This window comes from Cricetulus griseus (genome assembly GCF_003668045.3).
Source record: "Cricetulus griseus strain 17A/GY chromosome 1 unlocalized genomic scaffold, alternate assembly CriGri-PICRH-1.0 chr1_1, whole genome shotgun sequence".
Classification (NCBI taxonomy): domain Eukaryota; kingdom Metazoa; phylum Chordata; class Mammalia; order Rodentia; family Cricetidae; genus Cricetulus; species Cricetulus griseus.
In genome coordinates this window covers 253,333,284-253,353,078 of record NW_023276807.1, presented here as the reverse complement: position 1 = coordinate 253,353,078, position 19,795 = coordinate 253,333,284, and the positions used below count along the sequence as shown (strand labels likewise).

Genomic DNA, 19,795 nt, shown 5'->3' with positions numbered 1-19,795 from the left:
TGAACATTTTTTACTTTTGTTTTCCTAAATATGCACATATGAATATTTGGGATCTGGAAGGATGACTCATGACAGGAATATTTATTCTACAGTCTCTGAAGTTCTTGAAGATGTGGTTTGATGTCTTCAGTTATGTAAAAAAGAAAAAGTTAACCATAAATTCTTCCGATGTTTTATATCCCAATTTCTCACTCACTGTCTCCCTCTTTCCTCTCTGCCTCTCTCTCTCCAGGATAACACTCCCACGTATTAACCATTTGAGACTGCCCACAGCTCCGAGATGCTCTTCTGTTTTTTCTTGTCCAATAGACTTTTCATAGGTGAAGTCAAGTAACTTCTAGTGATTTGCCATAAAGTTCACTGAATTTGCACACATGTGTGCCAGGATGCTTATGGGCAGGACTGAAGACAACCTCGGTATTGGTCCACATCTTTCACCTTGTTTGCAGTGGTCTCTTATTCTTTTCTGTTCCATACATCAGGCAGGGGCTCACAAGCTTCGGGAGATTCTCTTGTGTCTGCCTTCCATCTCACCACAGAACACTGGAATTGTAGACTCGTGATGCATGCCTGGCTTTTCTGTGGGTTCTGTGGAGCTCAGGCTTGCAGAGCAAGCACCTTTATCCACTGAGCTATCTCCCCAGCCCAAATGCAATGAGTCTTGTTTTGTTTTGTTTTTCCTCAGTTTTTCTGACCCTACTGGAAAACTGTTAAAGGCATTCTTCACCTATGGCCCTGATTTTTGATACTAGCATGTCCACTTAATTGTTTCTTACAGTTTTCAACTCTGCTAAAAAATCTCCATCTGTTCATATATGTTGTCCATCTTGTCCATGTGAACCTATAATGCCATTATTACACGTCAACATCTACATTTTATCTAAGCTTCATTCTGTTGATTGCTTTGGCTCCTAACAGAGTGTTGATGTACCTTTTCTTTTCCACGAAAGTTTTGATCAAATTATACAGCATATCAGAGACAGAGATAAATAGTATCTACATTTAGGAATGGGCATGTCCCATCAAGACATCAGTGTCGAGGAATGAGTCTTCTAATCCATCCAAAGGTTGAGATGTCTGGCTTTGTTTTTGGTAGAATTACCTCAGTACAACAGTGGATTAAAATCCAGCATTCATATTGTGCTGAGACTGAGTACTGGGTTAGTGGAGTCTTTCTTTTTCAGTTCTTGTTCCACGAAAAGCTTTACACCTTTGCCCAGAGCTTGTGCCTGAGGTCTTTTCTTCATGTTACTCTCTCATCCTCACATTAGTACTTACGGCGCTTTCTTGTCTAATGATGGTGATGTAGTCTTTCTTTGTTCTTGTTCAACATCCGTCATTGGTAGTTTAGCTCCTGTACACAGGATTCCCCAAGTAGTAGAGGATCTCAACGTTTCCAATACAATATGCTAGTCTTTAAAGAGCTCCATCATAGAGATGATGTATTTTGAAGACATTGTACTTTTAGAGTGTCCTAGTTTTCGGTAACTGTAAACATGTCCTAATGATTGTACACACACAAATATCCCTATACAATGGTCAGGCAGCAGTAGCCACAGTTAACATTCAATAGCCCATACGAAATGTCCTAAGTTACAAAGGCTATGGATTCCCACAACAATCCCACAAGATTGAAATTACAATTATTTCTAAACATGAAGAAAGGTAATAGTGTTCTTTGCCTAAACATTGTCATATTAATGTATGACTTTAGCTCCCTTTCTGCACATAATATTTTTCAGTGTAAGCACATGTGACAGGGGAAGGAGTGTGGGGGTGAGGGGGAGAAGGCTGTAATCCCAACACAATATGTTTCAAATATCAAGAATTCTATATTTGTATGTGTGACTAATGTTCTAGAGTATTAAAACTTATATATTATTATACTGCCTGATTACCCATAATGTAACAACAGGTTATATAGCCCTTATCCAAAAGTGTTTCCAATTTCAGAGCTTTTGGAAATGAAACTGGTTTCTCTGTGTAGCCCCAAGTGTCCTGGAACTTGTTCTGTAGACTAGGATGGCTTTGAACTCAGGAATCCTGTCTCTGCCTTCTGAGTGCGGGGATTAAAAGTATGCATTACTATGCTCGGCTAATAAATAAATGTTTGAAAATTTAAATATTAAAGCAGTAACTCTAAATTTTGGCTCTATTAATAGTTGCTTATAGCTCATAATAATCTCTCTCTTATAAGCAACTACCAAATTAAAAGTACTAACAGCACCAGTGTTTGCCAAGAATTAACAGAACTCTATGTCCCACTGGCAGACTACATTGGAGTCTCAATGGTGTGATGAGACTTTACATATACCACTCTACATAGAACATGCAAGGATATTGTATACTTCAAGGATATTAGAGTTTGATTCCAGGTTACTGTAATAAAATGAAAATAAGAAATCATGTAATTTGTTATTGTTCAGTACATGTAAAGTCATACTTTTACTAGCTACGTCTATTAAGTATACAATAGCATTATGTCTAAAAGTATACACAGATCTTAATGCTAACGATAATCTGAACTGTTGAGAAGTGATGCTGTCAGACACAAACCTTTAATTAGTTAAAAACAAACACAAAACCACTAAGGTGAGAGAAACAAGGTATAACCTGTAAACCTATGTCTTAATTATAGTTCTCCAGAAGACACTTTCTAGAAATCCAAAGACATTATAAAGATAAAATCTTCTACTTTTCCAACAGAATTGCATTAAAGACACTGATTTAAAAAAAAAAAAAAAGAAAGAAAGAAAGCTAAACATTCTGATTCTTCCTTAAACTCAAAGTTAAGGTAAAAAAGAAGAGAAGGAGGGTAATGATGATGGCTATAATGACTCTAATTCTGGCTAATCTAGGAACAAAGATTTGCCTTACAATGACTATAATTACTTAATTCTGGGTAATCTAAGAACAATGATCAAATGGGGGCCAAAGCTATCTGGGGCAAATCCCCTAACTGGATTTGTAACACCTGGCTTCAATATCAATATTTTCCATAATATGGATAGCTAGCTCACTTAATGTCAATAATTTAACTGATTCACAGATGCATCTATTATCATTTCTACCTGCATTTCCCAAACATAATTCTAATTTCCTTCCTGATTGTCAAATTTATAACCATTTGCAGAGAGGAGGTAAATAAAAGCATAAATCCCAGGACCTTAAAGGGAAATTTTCCTTTAACAGTTGAAATGCACACACTGTATACATTTTTTATAATGTATTCTTCTATTGGTTTAAAACTAAGCAATTAGAACTGCTATAAAGGTGAAATTGAAATTACCCAGAACTTTAAAAAGGGTGCAAAGGACCTGCCTAAAAGTACTTCCTTGTTAAAAACAAAATGTCTGATAGGTGACATCTAAATTATAAAATGCTACAATATAATAAGCATATTTGGCTTACAACCAAAACATTTTGTTCATTTAAACTTGTCATTATGTCTATATTACATTATAACATGTTATTTCTTCAATATGAATGTTAGTTAAATTTTCCAAAACATATATAACATGAATACCAAAGGACTATGGTAAAGATTTCATGGGAACTTTGGCAGGAGGTGGGAGTGGAGAGGGGTGTGCAATGGGGTCTCAGTTCATGCCTGGGCTGGCCTCAAACTCTTCCTGTCTCAGTCTCTTGTGTGCTGAGCATTTGCTCCACAGAGGACTTGGGCTTGATTCCCAATATTCACATGGCAGCATGCAACCATCCATAACTCCAGTTCTGGGCATCCAATGCCCTTTTCTGACCTCTGCAGGTACCAAGCATGCATGTGCTTCCCACACACACATGCAAACCAAACTCTCATCCACATTAAAATAGCATAAAGAAGAACCAAATTTTACTCCTTTATTGTATTTACTTATTTGCTTTTCTTTTTGGTACTGGAGACTGAACTGAAACCCTCACTAGCAAGCTCTACCATCATGTTACATACCAACACTGACTGATTACTGTTTGTTTTTATCATTTGATTTACAGAGAAGTCTTAGAGAAACTAATTGGATCTTCAGAAAGGAGGTTGGAAATAAATACCATAAGCTGAACAAAGCATAATGAATTTTTTAAAAAAGAATTTCAGCTTCTTATACCATGCTTATTAATAGACCATTAATTAACCCATAATTGAGTATAACAGGCTATTTTTTGGTAACTTTTAAGAAAGATTTTCTTTTTGGCTATTTTTATTTACATGTGTGTGTGTGTTGGTCTGTATGAATGCATGTCACATGAGTGCAATGCCCACAGAGGCCAGAAGGAGGTAAGTAATCTCTGCAACTGCAGTTAGCACAGGTATGAGTCCTGGAAACCTATTGCTGGTCTGCGGAGAGGGTAGCAAGTGCTCTTAACCTCTGATCCACCTGAGTCACGAGGTCCTCTTTTAATATTGGAACTATCACTGAGTCTTAAAAAACAGTACATGGAAAGAAAACCCAAATCCTCTTTAGGGATGTTGAATACAGTAAAAAAGCTTATAAGTACATAATGCTCTAAAGACACTTATGTGTCTGTGTGGAGATAATATGTCCATATAAAGCTTCTAAACCTTAATATCAAAATCACAATTTAATTCTAAATGAATTCCTGCAAATTTTAGGTTAGATTTCAGCACAATACATTGGATTAGAGGAAATTTGAAGTTGGAATTTAAAATAGCAAAGTAAGGTCAGATACACACAAAAGATAAAAACTTATCCCTGTTCAGTTGGCAAAGCCGTGAAATGAAGCCCAGCTAGAAACAAAATCCACAGCTGGCACTAGGGACTCCACAGGCAATGTGCACAGTGTCCCTTTCTTCACCACAAGCAGCAGATGCCCACAGCCTCCAGTCATTCCTTCTTGACACTTACTCTCCCATGCAAGTTAAACAATTGTGCTTTTACTTCCTTTTGTAGCTTTTAATGTTACAAATTTTCACTTGTGGTTGTCAAGCTACCTAAACTAAGTTTCAGAAACTCTTTTTATATGCAAATTCCTCTATCCTACCATGGGCCCTGTGTTCTGTAAAGTCAGAATACAGAAAGAGTAATCCTTACCATTTCCAAGTATATCCATCTGTTTTTATACCTAAGGCAGTTTTAGATGGAAGCAGCACACCTAGTTAGATCTGAGACGAGGAACTGCTGACTTCGGCAGAGATGTTTCCCTTAAAGGAGCAGCTATGTGTTCCCATTTCTAAGACTGGAAAAGAAGGAGAGCGAAGCCCAAGGGAGGCGAGAGGAGCATGAGGCCTCCATTCTGGGATCAAAGTGGACAAGAAACAGTGACAGGAGAGAGACCACGATGAAGGCATGAATGAGGACGAGGCTGGCAGTGCAGTGTTTCTCGGTGTGAAGAGCACAATGAAATGAAATTGCTTCTAAAAACGTTACTTCAAGCCTTGTCAAAATAAGGAAAACAGCTTGTGGAAAATAAAGTAAAATTTAAAATGAGCAGAAAATTGGTTTCAAACTTTAAAAAGAACTTATTTTTAGTATGTGTATGTCTGTGTGAGTGTGTACCTTTGAGTACAGATACTCAAGGAGGCCAAAAGAGGGTTTCAGAAATGCTGGAGTTGTGACTTGGTGATATTTTGTTTATGCTACACCAAATAAAACTTGCCTGAAGATCAGACTGTGGAGCTAAGCCACTAACAAGTCATAGAGGCTAGGCAATGGTGGTGCATGCCTTTAATCCCAGCACTCAGGAGACAGAGGTGGACAGATTCTGTTAGTTCAAGGCCATCCTGGGCTACACAAAACTGACCCAGTCTAAAAGAGAAACAGAGCTCACACAAAGGTGGTACCAGCTCTTGGGACCACACGCCTTTAATCCCAGCACTGGGGAAGTGGAGGCAGAAGTGATATGGCTGGCTGGAAAGAGGAATAAGGAGGAGGAGACAGGAGCGCAGAGCAGTCTGAGGATTCGTGGGGATGAAAGCAGTCAGAAGACAGTCTGAGTAGCAGTCAGTCTCAGGATGCAGTCTGAGGACAGGATGGCCCCTTTGGTCTGAGGTAGAGGTAAAAGCTATTGGCTGGCTGCTTTGCTTCTCTGATCTTTCAGACCCCCCCCCCCACACCGCCAATATTTGACTTTGAGTTTTTATTAGTCTCTATAATTTCAAACCTGTTGATAACATTGAATTTATACATCTTAACTTCAAAAAGTTGGCCTCTGACCTCCATGCACATGACCCGGTATTCACTCACATATATGCAAGTGCACACAAAATAAAGGTCATAAGATATTTTAAAAACGGCCAGGCAGTGGTGGCACATGCCTTTAATTCCAGCACTTGTGAGGCAAAGGCAGGCAGATCTCTGTGAGTTTGAGGCCAGCCTGGTCGATAGAGCGAGTTTCAGGACAGGCTCCAAAGCTACAGAGAAACCCTGTCTCAAAAATCCAAAAGAAAAAAAAAAGATATTTTAAAGCTATAAACATCTTCAGCAGATTTTAATGAAGCCATAAGCTCTATCTACACAATTAATAAAAATCTAACTTTAAACTTGTCTCCTACATTGACAATATGCACTGGCTAAGTCAATTGGGTCTGTCTCTCTGCCTCTCTCAAACACACACACACACACACACACACACACACACACAGAGCTATGTTGCTATGAACTCCATCTGTTGATTTAACCAATCAAGGATTGAAAATTTTATTATATATTCTTTTCTTAGTATTTCCTAGCATCTAATATCTATTAATAAGTAATCTACATATTTTAAGAATACAAGAGAATATGCATATATTATATGCAAATACTAAACCATTCTACTAAAAAAACATATAATGAATAATGAGTAAAAGCTAAATAAACATTTTACACAAGGAATCTGTTATCTATGCATGTTCACCAGAAATACTGAGAGATACAACTGTGTGTGGTATATCCTTAATTGTATATACCCATCTGTCACTATACACTTGAAATCAGAACCTAATCCAATGATTAGATTTGCTTTTAAAAATCAACAACACAAACCAGGCCACATTATATTGTAATTTCATTAAATATTAAATTTGATTTTGTGACTTAAATTTATTTCACAAACTTACTAAAGATTTTTGAAGAGTCATTAAAAAGGAAACATTCCCTCTGTCAAAAAAACAAAAATTTAAAAATAGAATTTAATACTGTGCAAGGTAGTGGTGGCGCACAACTTTAATTCCAGCACTTGGGAGGTAGAGGCAGGTGGATCTCTGTGAGTTCAAAGCCAGCCTGGTCTACAGAGAGACAGGCTCCAAAGCTAAAGAGAAACCCTGTCTTAAAATAACAAAAGCAACAAAAAAGAATTAAACACTGGTTTCAAAATACACTGTTTACATGTATGAAACTGCTTAAAAATCAGTTTTAAAAGGGAACATTTAAGAATTTAATACTACCATTGGATATGCTCAAATACATTAGTGACTGAAATAAAAGACCTTTGAAAACAAAACCTATTTCTTTTTTTAAAAACATTTTTTAGATTTATTTATTGATTGATTATGTATACAGCGTCTGTCTATAGACAGACAGGCTGCCAGCAGGCCAGAAGACGGTGCCAGCTCTCATTACAGATGGTTGTGAGCCATGATGTGGTTGCTGGGAATTGAACTCAGGTCCTCTGGAAGAACAGCCAATGCTCTTAACCTTTGAGTCATCTCTCCAGACCCCCCAAAACTATTTCTTATTCATATTTATAGTGCATGGCTGACCAAGTGAAGGAAAGACAATTTACACTAGGGACTGAAACCCTTAACAATGTCTATCCCTTCAATCACACAGAAGAAAATGTCTTTGGGAGAATCTGCAATAAACACTTAGGTAAGGAATGATATTTAAATAAAGTCTATTTTTAAGTTGAAAAAACTAAAAATATAAACATCAAAATTAAGGAACTAGAAAGTAAATTTTATGATTTACTCACCTGAAAGTATGCCAAGAATTATTTCTAAGAAAGTTTTGAATAAGAAAATACTCATACTAAAATATTAAGAAAAGTTCCTTTTTCTCAACTGTTTAGATAATGCTAAAAGGCTGGAATTAAGTATGTAACTAAATGCTAAATGTATTTTTTTGTATACTTTCAATTTTGGCATGTTGTTAAAAGCATACTAAAATAATATGCTTTTTGTAAGTTAAAAAAATAAAATATTGTAATTTACATGGAGGTTGTTTGGCAAATGACATGAAAGTAGAGTTTGAAGGCAAAGAACACTTGGAGTTTTCTTTCTTGCCTTCGTGTATGATTTCCATTATTGTACTTCATTAATAATTAAAAATATTCATGCTATCAAAATCATCATGTCTGAACAGAATCTTTAATCTACCAGGTAATCTGGTAGATGCCCAGACCACATCAACTTGGAACCCTGTGCCAACCTTCTGAAAGGACTTAGATGGGACTTAGAGTCCTTTTTAAATTAAGTTAATGTGCTTATGCCTAATTATAGTCACTTCAAATCAGTATTAAAATATTTAAGTGCTTGTAGCACTGGGCCACATATTACGGTAGCATACATACAGAACAACACATTTGTTGATGGAAACTTTGCTTAATATAATCTCACTAATTTTTCTAACATGGCATTTTAAAGAAAAAAGTCAAACTCACTGGAGAGATGGAATTCAAGTACAACTAAAGACAATCAATTTACTGTTTCTCACACAGTCCATTTCCACCAAGGTAGGATGATCATCACTTTAATCGTAAACTACCGCCGTTTTCTGTGTTATGTGGCCTGGCATGGGGGCACACACCTGCAATCCCAGCACTTGCCTGGCAGGGCTACAAGTGGACCGTGTAGCGAGACTGCCCGAGTTCAAGTTCTGGCTAAGCCTTGGGGACAGTAGGTGAACCTCACTGTGCGGCAGCTGCTTCATCTGTAAAGGGAGATAATACCTGTAACCCTAAAGCTCCTACAAGTAAACAGCACACACTTCTGTAATATTGTTTAAGGGAAATTCACCTAACAACACTTTTATTCTTTCTATCCAGGATGAATATAAAATGAGGAAGAAGCAAATTTTAAAAATCAAAGAATAGAGATTCCTCCACTGAAAATTACTCCTATCCCACTCTTTTTTTAAGTTTAGGTTTTTTTGTTTTGTTTTGTTTTGTTTTAAGCAGTATCTTTCAATCAGTAAACAAAACTAATGAAGTGGGCCTTCCATCCAAACTTCTGAATTAGCTAATGTCTGATCAACAATAATGATGAGACAGTGAAAAACAGTGAAGTAACAATCCCACTGTGGCAACAGACCACAGCCAATCTTCTGGAAAGACCACTGAATAACAGTGACTCAATATAACAGATTTCTCATCTAGTTTGTAAATCTCAGCATGCAATAATTCCCTCCTCCCCCGCCCCTCTGTTCCCATCAAAATGTTCTGAGTGTAGAGAGGACGCCATTGGTGTTTGTGGTCAACTTCAGCGTACACTGGTAACTACTGGCTCCTCTTCCTGTTCACTGCTTTCAACACCTAAGTGACCCTGGATCTTCTTTTTGCTTCACCCTTATTCTCCCCTGAGAGTTCACAAGCTTCTACCCAAACATAAAAGACTAAAAATATCTGCTATGACCTTTAGACTTCTACATAAAGGCTCAATGCCTTTCACAGGTCAAAAACACTATTCTACGAAGTCAACACAATTTCATGATGTGAACCCAATTCATAAACCCAATTTGATAAACACTACACAAAGCATCTCTGGTAGCTCTAAAATGCCCATGAAGTCCAAGCTTCCTGTGATCTGGCTTCATTCTCATTGCCATTCAGATAGTTTTTCTCAATGCCTAGTAAAATACCTTCACCATTCACATTTACTGACTGCCCATTAAATGCCAGGCATTATTCTACAACAGCTTTTGAGATCAACTCACTAAGCTTCATAGCAATCTCATGTGGTAGGCAGTATGATCTGTAGTTTACGCAAGGAAAATATCTTGCCCACACTAATAAGCAGAGGAGTCAGCATGAAAACCTACACCTTATGTTGTAACCTACATTATTTTTTATTGACGCCTATTTCAGCCAGTATGCATGGCAAACAAGGTGTGTGGCCTCATGGGACTCACATTTTTGTAACTGAGCAGAATGAAGAAACCAAAGGAAAAAGAAACTGGCTATAGACTACTTTAAAAGACCAGGAAGAAAATGGCATTTTTATGAGAGAAAGTAAGACAGGTAGACGATGAACTAAGACCTCCCTGAAAAAAATGACTTTCAAGATGAAATATGAAAGATGAAAAAGGGCCACACCACCTCTGCAAGAAGAAGAAGAGTGTACCAGAAGGCGCCTGTGTTTACTAGGTCATAAAAATGTCCAAATATGGCATTAGGTTGGTCGTCATACTAAAACTGAAGTTCTCTTACCTAATCTCTCTTATTTGATAGTGTCCTCAGTAGATTTTATTTGTCAAATTGCCACAGATAGAATTACCTGGGAAGAGGAACTTCAACTGAGAAAATGGCTCTATCTGTGGGCTTGTCATCAAGCCTGTATATACAGCGTGTTCTTCACTCATGAGGAATGAGTGAGGGCCCAGCCCACTGTGAATGGTGCTATCTATCGCTGGGAAGGTGGTCTTGGGTTGTAAAAGAAAGCAGACTGAGCAAGCCATGGGATCTCTGTTTTAGTCTCTGTCTCCAGACTGCTGCTCTACTTCCTGCTCTAACTTACCTGCATGCTCAACTGTAAGCTGAGGATAAAACAACCCCTTTCCTTCCAAGTTGCTTTTGATCGGTGTCTTTACTATAGCAATAGAAAGTAAACTAAAACAAATAGAATAGTAGAACTAGAACCCTTACAAGGAAAGAGACACCACATACATTCGTATTCATTCTCATCCTCTCTTGCTCTATTCTCCCCCAGTCACTTCCTAAACCTCCACCCACTCCCAACATGCACAAAAACAGTTATCAGCAAGCCAGGAGAGATGCCTGACACCGTTACCTTAGACGTCTAGCATCCAAAACTGTGAGGGGAAAAGTCTCTGTTGTTTAAGCCACTCAATTATATCTTGTGGCAGCCCAAGCAAACTACTTTGGGTGGTAAAGACCTAGGTCTTCTGTAGGAACTGATAAAAACAAAACAAAAACAAAAACAAAACAGTTTAATATAAGCAGAAATAGAGATAATGTATCAAGACTCCTAAGCCCACAGGTGGCAGATTCTGAAATGAGATAAAGAAAGCAAATTGTTCCTGGTAGAGGTTGAGACTGCTTGTGAAATGGATTTGCCAATATGCAGTGTAGGCTTTTTTTCTTAAGTAACAAGAGGTCATTATTACATAATTACTAGGGGCTACTAGTATGACCATCTTATAATGGACAAATCAACCCCACAAACAAGGAACTGAACTCATATAAAGATGTTAACTATGCTCTAGTGAAAATATTTACTGTAGAACTCCAAAAACAAGTAAGACTTTTGTCTTTTGGTTTTTGTTTCATTGTGTATCCCTGGCTAATCTGGAGCTTGCTACATAGATCTGGCTGGGTTAGAACTCTCAGAGATTCCTCTGCTTCTACCTCCTCTAAGTGCTGAGATTAAAGGTGTGTGTCTGACTGTATGTATCTGCACCATATGCACATAGGCACCCACAAGGGCAGAGGGGGCATCAAACTACCTGGAACTGTAGTAAGAAGCAGCAGTGAGCTAGCTGTTGTGTTGTGTCTGGAAGACTGAAGAACAATAAGTGCTCTTAACTACTGAGTCATAGCCCTAGCTGGTGAAAACTGTTATTTTTAAGTTTTTATACCACTAAAGACATTTCTAACCTAATACTGTAAACAGTAAATATGTACTGAGCCTATTTGTAAAAAGCAGTTCTGAATAATTTAAAATGTGCAAATAATCCAGACATCAATCCTAGGCTTAAGAACCCTAACAAAAGATAAAATTCCCTAATTCATAAGCTAAGGTACCATCCATTTATAGGAGGCATTTTATATACCACTAAGATAGAAGTGATAGCGAGTAAATTATAACAACAGTTCAAACAGGTGTTAATTCTAGAATTATTAAAATGTAGGAAATGCACATCTTTTTTTGTTTGTTTGGACAGGGTCTCACTATGCAGCCTAGGTGAGCCTGCAACTCAATGTGTTGATCAAGTTATCTCAAACAGCTGATCCTCCTGCCTCAGACTTCTAAGTGCTAAAACTGGAAGCTTATACCACCACATTTGGCTTGGAAAAAAGTACATTTTAAATAGCTTAAAAAGAATATGACAATAAATAAATGCAAATACTGAAGTCACATGAAAGAGTGCACAGAATAGATAAAATATATCCAGGTTATAAGAAGTGCTTCATATAGAGGGTCACGTTGAAGCTTATTTGAAGGCTAAGTAGAATCAGAAATGCAGATGCTAAGAGAAGGACTATTTTTATAAAGAGAAATTATAAGAAAAATAGCAATAAAACAAGAGAAATATTTTTAGAGAAACAGGCAAAGCAGTAAGGGTTAGGAGAAGCTTAAAGGAGGTCGAATGAAGAGACACAGAAACTTGAGGAATGGCCCTCAAACTTTTTTTCAACACAACATGTCTTAGAGTCATAATGCACATAAATGACATGGCTCTAACTGTGATTCTCAACTGTGAGAGGTGATAGACTGGTAAAAGAGATTCACTTTATCAGGAGTAAGGCCTGTGAACACCCTCTAAAAATGCTACATTTCTTCCATTCCACTTTGAGAATCACTGCTGTAGGAAAACAAAAGTTTGAGTCACCAGTTGAATTAGATTTCAGGAAATGGAATGGAATTAAAACTGTAGGAAAACAAAGGGCAGAAATGAAGGCACAGATAATAGCCTCAAACAAGGACAGTGCATTCTAAAATGCAGAGGGTCATTCCTGTAACAGCCAGCTGGCATCCACGTTCACAAAGGATGATGAGGTTTCAGTCTGAACAAAAAGAGACGTGACTATCACTCAAGTAGTAAAGCCATAACTCAGATGAGAAAGGACTCGAAAGAAGGCACCCAAAGACAAATACTCTGGAAGTGAAATCACCGCATACTGATCCACCTCATCACCAGCTTCAATGCAACAACACTGCAAACCAAACTTCTTAGCATCACAACATGCATAACAACAACAGGAGCACTGAACTACTTTCAGAGCTACCTGCTGTATGTAAAAATCAAGTCTACAACTTACAAAGAAGAGACTGAGAGTAGCTTGGAAGGGACAATCACAAGGACACTCAGTGTTTCAATTAAACACCCACAGTTTGTACAGTTTGAAAGAAGAATAATTACAGCTATGTCATAATATCAAAGTATTTTCCCCTTAAAAGGGTTTAATAATAATCTAAAATCAACTTTTCCATGTATTTTAAAGCCAATAAGCAATATGATCCTATATGTAAAAATGTGACTTTTCCTGGTTTTTATTAATCTAAATTAATGTATAAAAGAATGAGTTTCAATATGACATTTTCTCAACAGTACTTCATATAATGTACTTTATCACACTCTCCCTCCTTGCCCCCACACCTTCTCCCTTCCACTGGTTCCCTTCTTCTTCTAAAATAATTGCCCTTCTGAAAGGTGTGACTTCAAGTCACATATGGAAAAAATGTACAGTTTCCTGCTGCTGTAAATATACCAACCGAATTAATAAAATTCTCTTCATTCTGACTGAATATTTTCTGACAAAGTCCCTTTGAGAGTAAGGGCTTGAGAAAAGCGGAGAGAAGGGATGGATGAGAGAAATGGCTAAAGTAAATAGAGAGGCAGGAGAAGGATCAGAAGAAACCCAGCAGAATTTGATCTTCAAGTTTATGCTGCAGCGATCTGATGGCCCAGAAAAACGGCCACTGAGCAACACCTGTTTTCTTTTCTTTTCTTTTCTTTTCTTTTTTTCTTTCTGGAAGCTAGGCATGAAAGTGATGCTGAAAAATCATACAGGCTAAAATCTGGATGTGTGTGGAAGTCACTGGAAATGAGAGAGAAGAAACAGGCTAACTGTTAAGTAAAGCAAAGAATACGCAGTCTGCAAACTGGGAACAGATTCGGCAAAGTCAATCAGACATTCGTGTAGCCATTGGCAGCCTGGGAAAAATGCTTCTTTTGCTATCACTCTGACTGCTGAGGTTGCATATTTCCAAAACAGTCAAAACCTTTTCCAAAGCCACCTGTCCTACAATATAAGGTCAAATTTACACACAGCAATGTTTTTAAAAGAAATGTGAAATACCTCAGTCTGACCTTCATGTGCACTGGTCTCATGCGTAACTCGAATAGCCTGTAATAAGAACATATACTATTTACAAAAAAAAGAGACAACTATATCCAACTTTTAAATGAAAGCAGCAACAAAGCTCAGTTTTTACCATCTAAAATCCTGTAATGAGGTGGGAACTGGAAGAACTTAGGAGCAGTTTAGCACTGAACCTTTCCAAAGTGTATCTAGGTAAGCAAATGAGACTCTGTCCTCTCTACCCACAATCACTTAAGCTTTAGGAAACAGACTAGCTGACAGTTTCTAATTTGCACAGTGCAAGTAGAGGGTCATTTAGCTTCCTTAACTGTTAGAGGCCACACTTAACACTTTATTCCCTTGAGACTGGAATAAAGTGAGCAGCTCACAGACAGAAGCTGAGGAAGCTCATCTCATCTCTCTCTCTGGGGTGCATGCTCCTGCAGTTCTGGCTCAATTTATGCTTAGTCATGCATTTCAGTAGGCAATTTAGAAACTTGGTGCAAAAGGCATGCGCTATGAGAAGCTAGAGAATTCAGTTATCTGAACTTCAAAATGCTCCAATCATATCCGTCATTATCAAAGATAGAGAGAAATGGCCACAATGGAAAATCAGGGATGAAAGTGTTACTGTTATGTACAGCAATTTGGTGGTTAAGTATTATTAAAGCTGTAAAGACATGCAAACTGATCAGCAATTTCTCCTCTAGGAATTACTATGTTGATATATTTAATGTATGTGGTTATATGAAATTAAAGATGGTTCTAAAACCTCAGACACAGTAATATACATTTCAATCATTTTAAGTCATGAAAAAAAGAGGGAAAACAGATTTCTATCATCATTTTGCTGGTAAATATAATATACAACAGAAAGCTACTCAGCCATTAGAATAATAATGTTAAATATATACTTACTGGTGTTAATACGTTTGTGATAAGTGAAAAAAGCAAGTTATAAAACAGTATTACAGTGTGATCAAATTTTAAAAAATATTGTGTATATATATATACATGTTCCCTATAAAAATATCAATGATAGTTATCTTTCACTGGCAACTGTCATGTTATCTTACTTTTATGAAAAACAAAGATTTCTTATGAAATGTCCAGGTTTGTAAAACTTAAAGCTACTAAAGTATTTTGGAACAATAAACACTATAATACATGTATATCATATTGTTTTTCTAATTTCAAAGAACACCATCTATTGATATTACAAAAGACAAAAAGCCCTCATAAAAATAAAAATTTCAAAACTAATAAATGTTAAGGACAATCATTTCAAACTGGATTAGAGAGTACAGCTATTAATTTGCAAACTCTATTTGTTCATTTTGCCCTGGACACAGAACTGTCAACTGAACAAAATTATAGATACTTCATGTACAGTTACCTGAAAAAACAAAGCCCTTGTAATGGATCTAACAAATGATGTTTCCCCAAACTACAGTTTCAAGACAACCCACTAAACAGAACCCACAATCCTATAACACATCCCATGGATGAGGTCAAGACAGAAACAAGGTACTGACGTCATAGTTCTCCAAGTACTTGGCTCTTTCTTCAGGGCTCATTGACACAGACTCCTCCAGGAATTTTTTCAGTGTTGATCCAGATTCTGAAAATGTCAAAAATGATTAAAAATTTAAGTTTATTACAGGAAAAAAAAAAAAAAAAAAAAGCTAACACAAGCAGTACAGTATCTTCTTAGGTAAAAATCCTTTAACTGATAAGAGAGTTAAGAATCTAAGACTCCTGGCATAAATAACTAAGTCAAATGTTTTTTGCTGAGCCTGTTCATCAACAATATGAAAAAAAGGGAAGGATAAACATCTCTACTGGCTCCACATACATCCCATAACAAAAGAAGAGATACAGGACTTTATAGTTTGAGAGAGTGAGAGCACCCCCTACTGTTGAATACACTGGGAGGAAACACGGGAACAGAGACTGACTTACCAAAGTGCATCTTCTCTCTGTTGTTTGCAATGGCGTGGATCAGTCCAATTGTTCCACAGGCATTGCTGATGGTTTGCTTAATGAAATACACTGACGATGTAACATCTTGTCCTTGAGATTTTATTTTTTCTTCCTCTTCTGTCCTGAACACTTCATACTATTGGGAAAAAAGTCAACAGTCCACATGCAAAACTACACACTAAAAAGAGCACTCAAGTTTGTAAAGGAAAGGCTATGAAATGAGGAGACTTAGATTAAAATAAGACAAGATTTAAAGTAAGATCATCACATTATCATCTACCAGCCTGACAAAAAACTGACAATAGTAACTGTGCCGGTAAAGCAATGAGAAAATGGACAGCCTTGCGTGATTTATTTTACTCATTGCTTGCTTTGAGACAAGAGTCTCCCTGTGTTGTCCAGGTTGATCTGGAACTTCTGCGCTCAAATGATTCTCCTGCTGCAGCCTTTCAAGGAGCATGGACTGAAGGCATATTCCATGGCACTTCGCTTCATGTGTCATTGTTAAAAAAGTAGTCATTGGGCACACTAGAAGGCACACAGCCATCTCTATTAACACTTCCAGTGTTCACAACACTTATGATTACCTTTGCAATATCTTGGTTTAAAATATAATCTTAAAATGTACAATAGCAATGGGAGTGTAATTCCACAGTAGTGCTGGCCTGGCATGCATGAAACCCCAGCAATACAGACACAGACACACACACTGAATAAAACAGAAAACTATCTACATATTTTATGTTAAAAACTGAGTGAGAAGGAGAAAGGAGGCAGAAAGAGCAGTGCTTCTGTTAACTGAGCTTCTACAATTCTGAGAGCCCAAGAGAGTAGAGGTAAGCAAACTGCAGGCCACACCACAAAACCTGCCCTCTCCGGTTTCCATTAAATAAAATTGATTAATGCAGTGATATGGCTGTCTGTCTACAAGTGAGAAGTGAGACACTCTGATGTCTACAGTACAGGCAAAAATTTTAACATTGGGTCTTTACAGGAGTCTTTTACAGCGTCTTTTTCTGATCTGAATAATAAAAGATACTGATGATATCTGCAGAAAACCCAGAGTTTACAAAGTGATTTTAGGCTCTGGAGAGATGACTCAGAAGTTAAGAGCACTTCCTGTTCTGGGTTTGATTCAGAAAGTCCACATGGTGGCTCACAAGTGTTTTGTAACTCCAGTTCCAGAAGTTCCAGTGCCCTCTTCTGGTTTCCTGGTGCACTGCACATGCATGCATACAGACAAAACACTTATACACACAAAATAAAAACAGGCCTAGAAATGATAAATAAGAACAAATGTATCTATGCTTAAAAATAATTTTAAGGCTGGGCAGTTGTGGCGCACACACAAAATAAAAACAGGCTAGAAGTGATAAATAAGAACAAATGTATCTATGCTTAAAAATAATTTTAAGGCTGGGCAGTGGTGGCACACACCTTTAATCCCAGCACTTGGGAGGCAATGGCAGATGGATCTCTGTGAGTTCGAGGACAGCCTGGTCTACAAAGCGTGTTCCAGGACAGCTAGAGTTGTTACACAGAGAAACCCCATCTTGGAAAAAAAAAATTAAAGAATATTCATGCAAACATTATTAAATGCTACATTAAACTAAAGCTGAGGCAATCTAACCAATATCTTCTAAGAGAAAAACAGTTGAAGGTAACAGGCCAACACAGAGCTTTATTGTCAATCTATATTCTAAATCTTTTATTTTTAATTGGACATTAAGATTCCCTTACTTCTTAGTTTGCTGTTTATGTGCATCAACGGCATTGTCTATTCTCAAAGACTATTTTCACTCAGTATCAAACCCTGCATTCATCAGAAAGCTACGCATCTCGCTTTACAGTTACCTTTTCTGTAATAGGGAAAAGGAGTAACACTGCGCACACTGGTCGTGGTACCATGTTGAGAAGTTCAGGCTCCATTCCATACACGTCAACAAACTGCCAGTCAGGATGCAGGCCTAACTGTCTGAGAAACTAGTAAAAGAAAAAGCAGCAAAAGTTAAGTGGTAAAGGAAAACCAGTGGAATGCTAACAGGGAAACGATCCACAAGAGCGTGTGCCACATATCTAGTATACAGAAAGGACTGAGATCAAACATTACTGGTGTTCAGTAAGAAGGAAGAAGGCAGCACTGTGAACCCACAGAATGTAGACCATAAACACATATAATCCTTATTTTTCAGGTGTACCATGTCTGAGAGGTGAAAAAATACCGCAAAGCAAGTCTACCATGAATAGGGTAGGCCAAGAACAGTTAAAAATCATAACATATTGAACAATTCTGTTCTCAAAATCTATTGCTCTGGCATTGAGTATGTTAGCCAGGACGTCACAATATATATCACCTTAAAAACTTATTTCCAGTCTTTACATCAATTAAACAATGACTTATTTTAGTACAACAGTTTATCCTGACACCCAAAAATAACTCCTTGAGTTTTAAGACAGACAGCAGAGTTTAAAGACAGATAGCTAAGCATTTTATCAACAAGCAAAAGGTAACATGGTGCATAGACATGCATGCAGAAAGCACTTGTAAAATAAACAGATGAATACATAAATAAATGCAGATAATGGTCTCTTTCAGGAAAAAGTGAATGGCATGTATTACATTCCCCTCTCCATCAAACTGCATGACCACAACTACAGAAACAAGGGCCTCTCCACTGTGCCCATTCTTGACCACACTACTAATGACTTTGGGTTTAATAAAGTTCAGACATATTTGGAAATATTTCCCTTTCTCTTCTTCATTTCTTCAAAATTTACTGTTCTAGGCCAGTCTTAATATTAAATCCTACTTAGAAACAGAAAAAAAAAAAAAAAAGAAAAGAGAAAAAAAGCAAAGTTTTTTTTTTTTAAAGGCTCAGCTTTAAGGGAAGAAATTCTCATCTTTTCCCCATTGCTAGGGGCTATACCTGGCTAAACCAGGTACTGCTTGAACGGAAATGAGTACACTTTATTAGACAACCTTGCCATCTATATGTCTGCTGCATGTGACTTAAGCTTGTTTAAGCTGAGCATTCACTGCATACATCCTTTCCTGCCAGTTAGAGAAAATTGGGACATTGAGCTCCTTATCTACATTCTTTCGTTCGTTAAATCAACTCCACATATTACCCTGATAAGACTGACATCGCCAAAGCATGGAGAGCTCAGCAAACCGGGGACTCGACTTGGTGTGGGCTATCCACACCCTCTTCTGATAACAAACTTGGCAGCCTGAGACCCTTACTATGTGTATTGGACACATACCTTTCTCTGAACAATGTACCCAACAACCTGTTAGCATGCACAGCTAACACCAAAGAATGGAAAGGCCAATCCAGTTTGAACTGGTTTGGGGTAAATGAAGCAAACTGTGTCAAAGAAAATATTTTATGTGAAAAAAGAGATTTACTTCACTACAGGCTCAATATGCACTCAATACAAATTATCAAAGGAGACACAATGCCAGTCTCCTCAGAAGCATCCATCATTCAGGACAATACAGCAACAGCCCACCATACCAGGCAAAGATGATACAGCATGGATTGTGGAAGATTATGGAAGACAGATTATGGTTTATGAACAGCATTCTGACAGCAAGAGGAGGACCCCAAAGATGGTA

At 37.4% G+C, this 19,795-nt stretch overlaps 1 protein-coding gene across 2 annotated transcripts in view; it reads right to left on the bottom strand.

Annotated features, from left to right (window-relative positions):
• The window catches only part of Uchl3 (ubiquitin C-terminal hydrolase L3), a 32,140-nt gene extending 13,955 nt beyond the window's left edge, over positions 1-18,185 (bottom strand). For both annotated transcript variants that reach the window (XM_035452792.1, XM_027393995.2), the window contains exons 1-4: positions 18,031-18,185; positions 16,156-16,312; positions 15,729-15,814; positions 14,191-14,238 (exon numbers count right to left, since the gene is read on the bottom strand). In XM_035452792.1, the coding sequence (XP_035308683.1) occupies positions 14,191-14,238; positions 15,729-15,814; positions 16,156-16,312; positions 18,031-18,105 (366 nt within the window). In that variant the 5' untranslated portion in view covers positions 18,106-18,185. The remainder of the gene's footprint in view (positions 1-14,190; positions 14,239-15,728; positions 15,815-16,155; positions 16,313-18,030) is intronic.
• Positions 18,186-19,795: the final 1,610 nt, after the last annotated feature.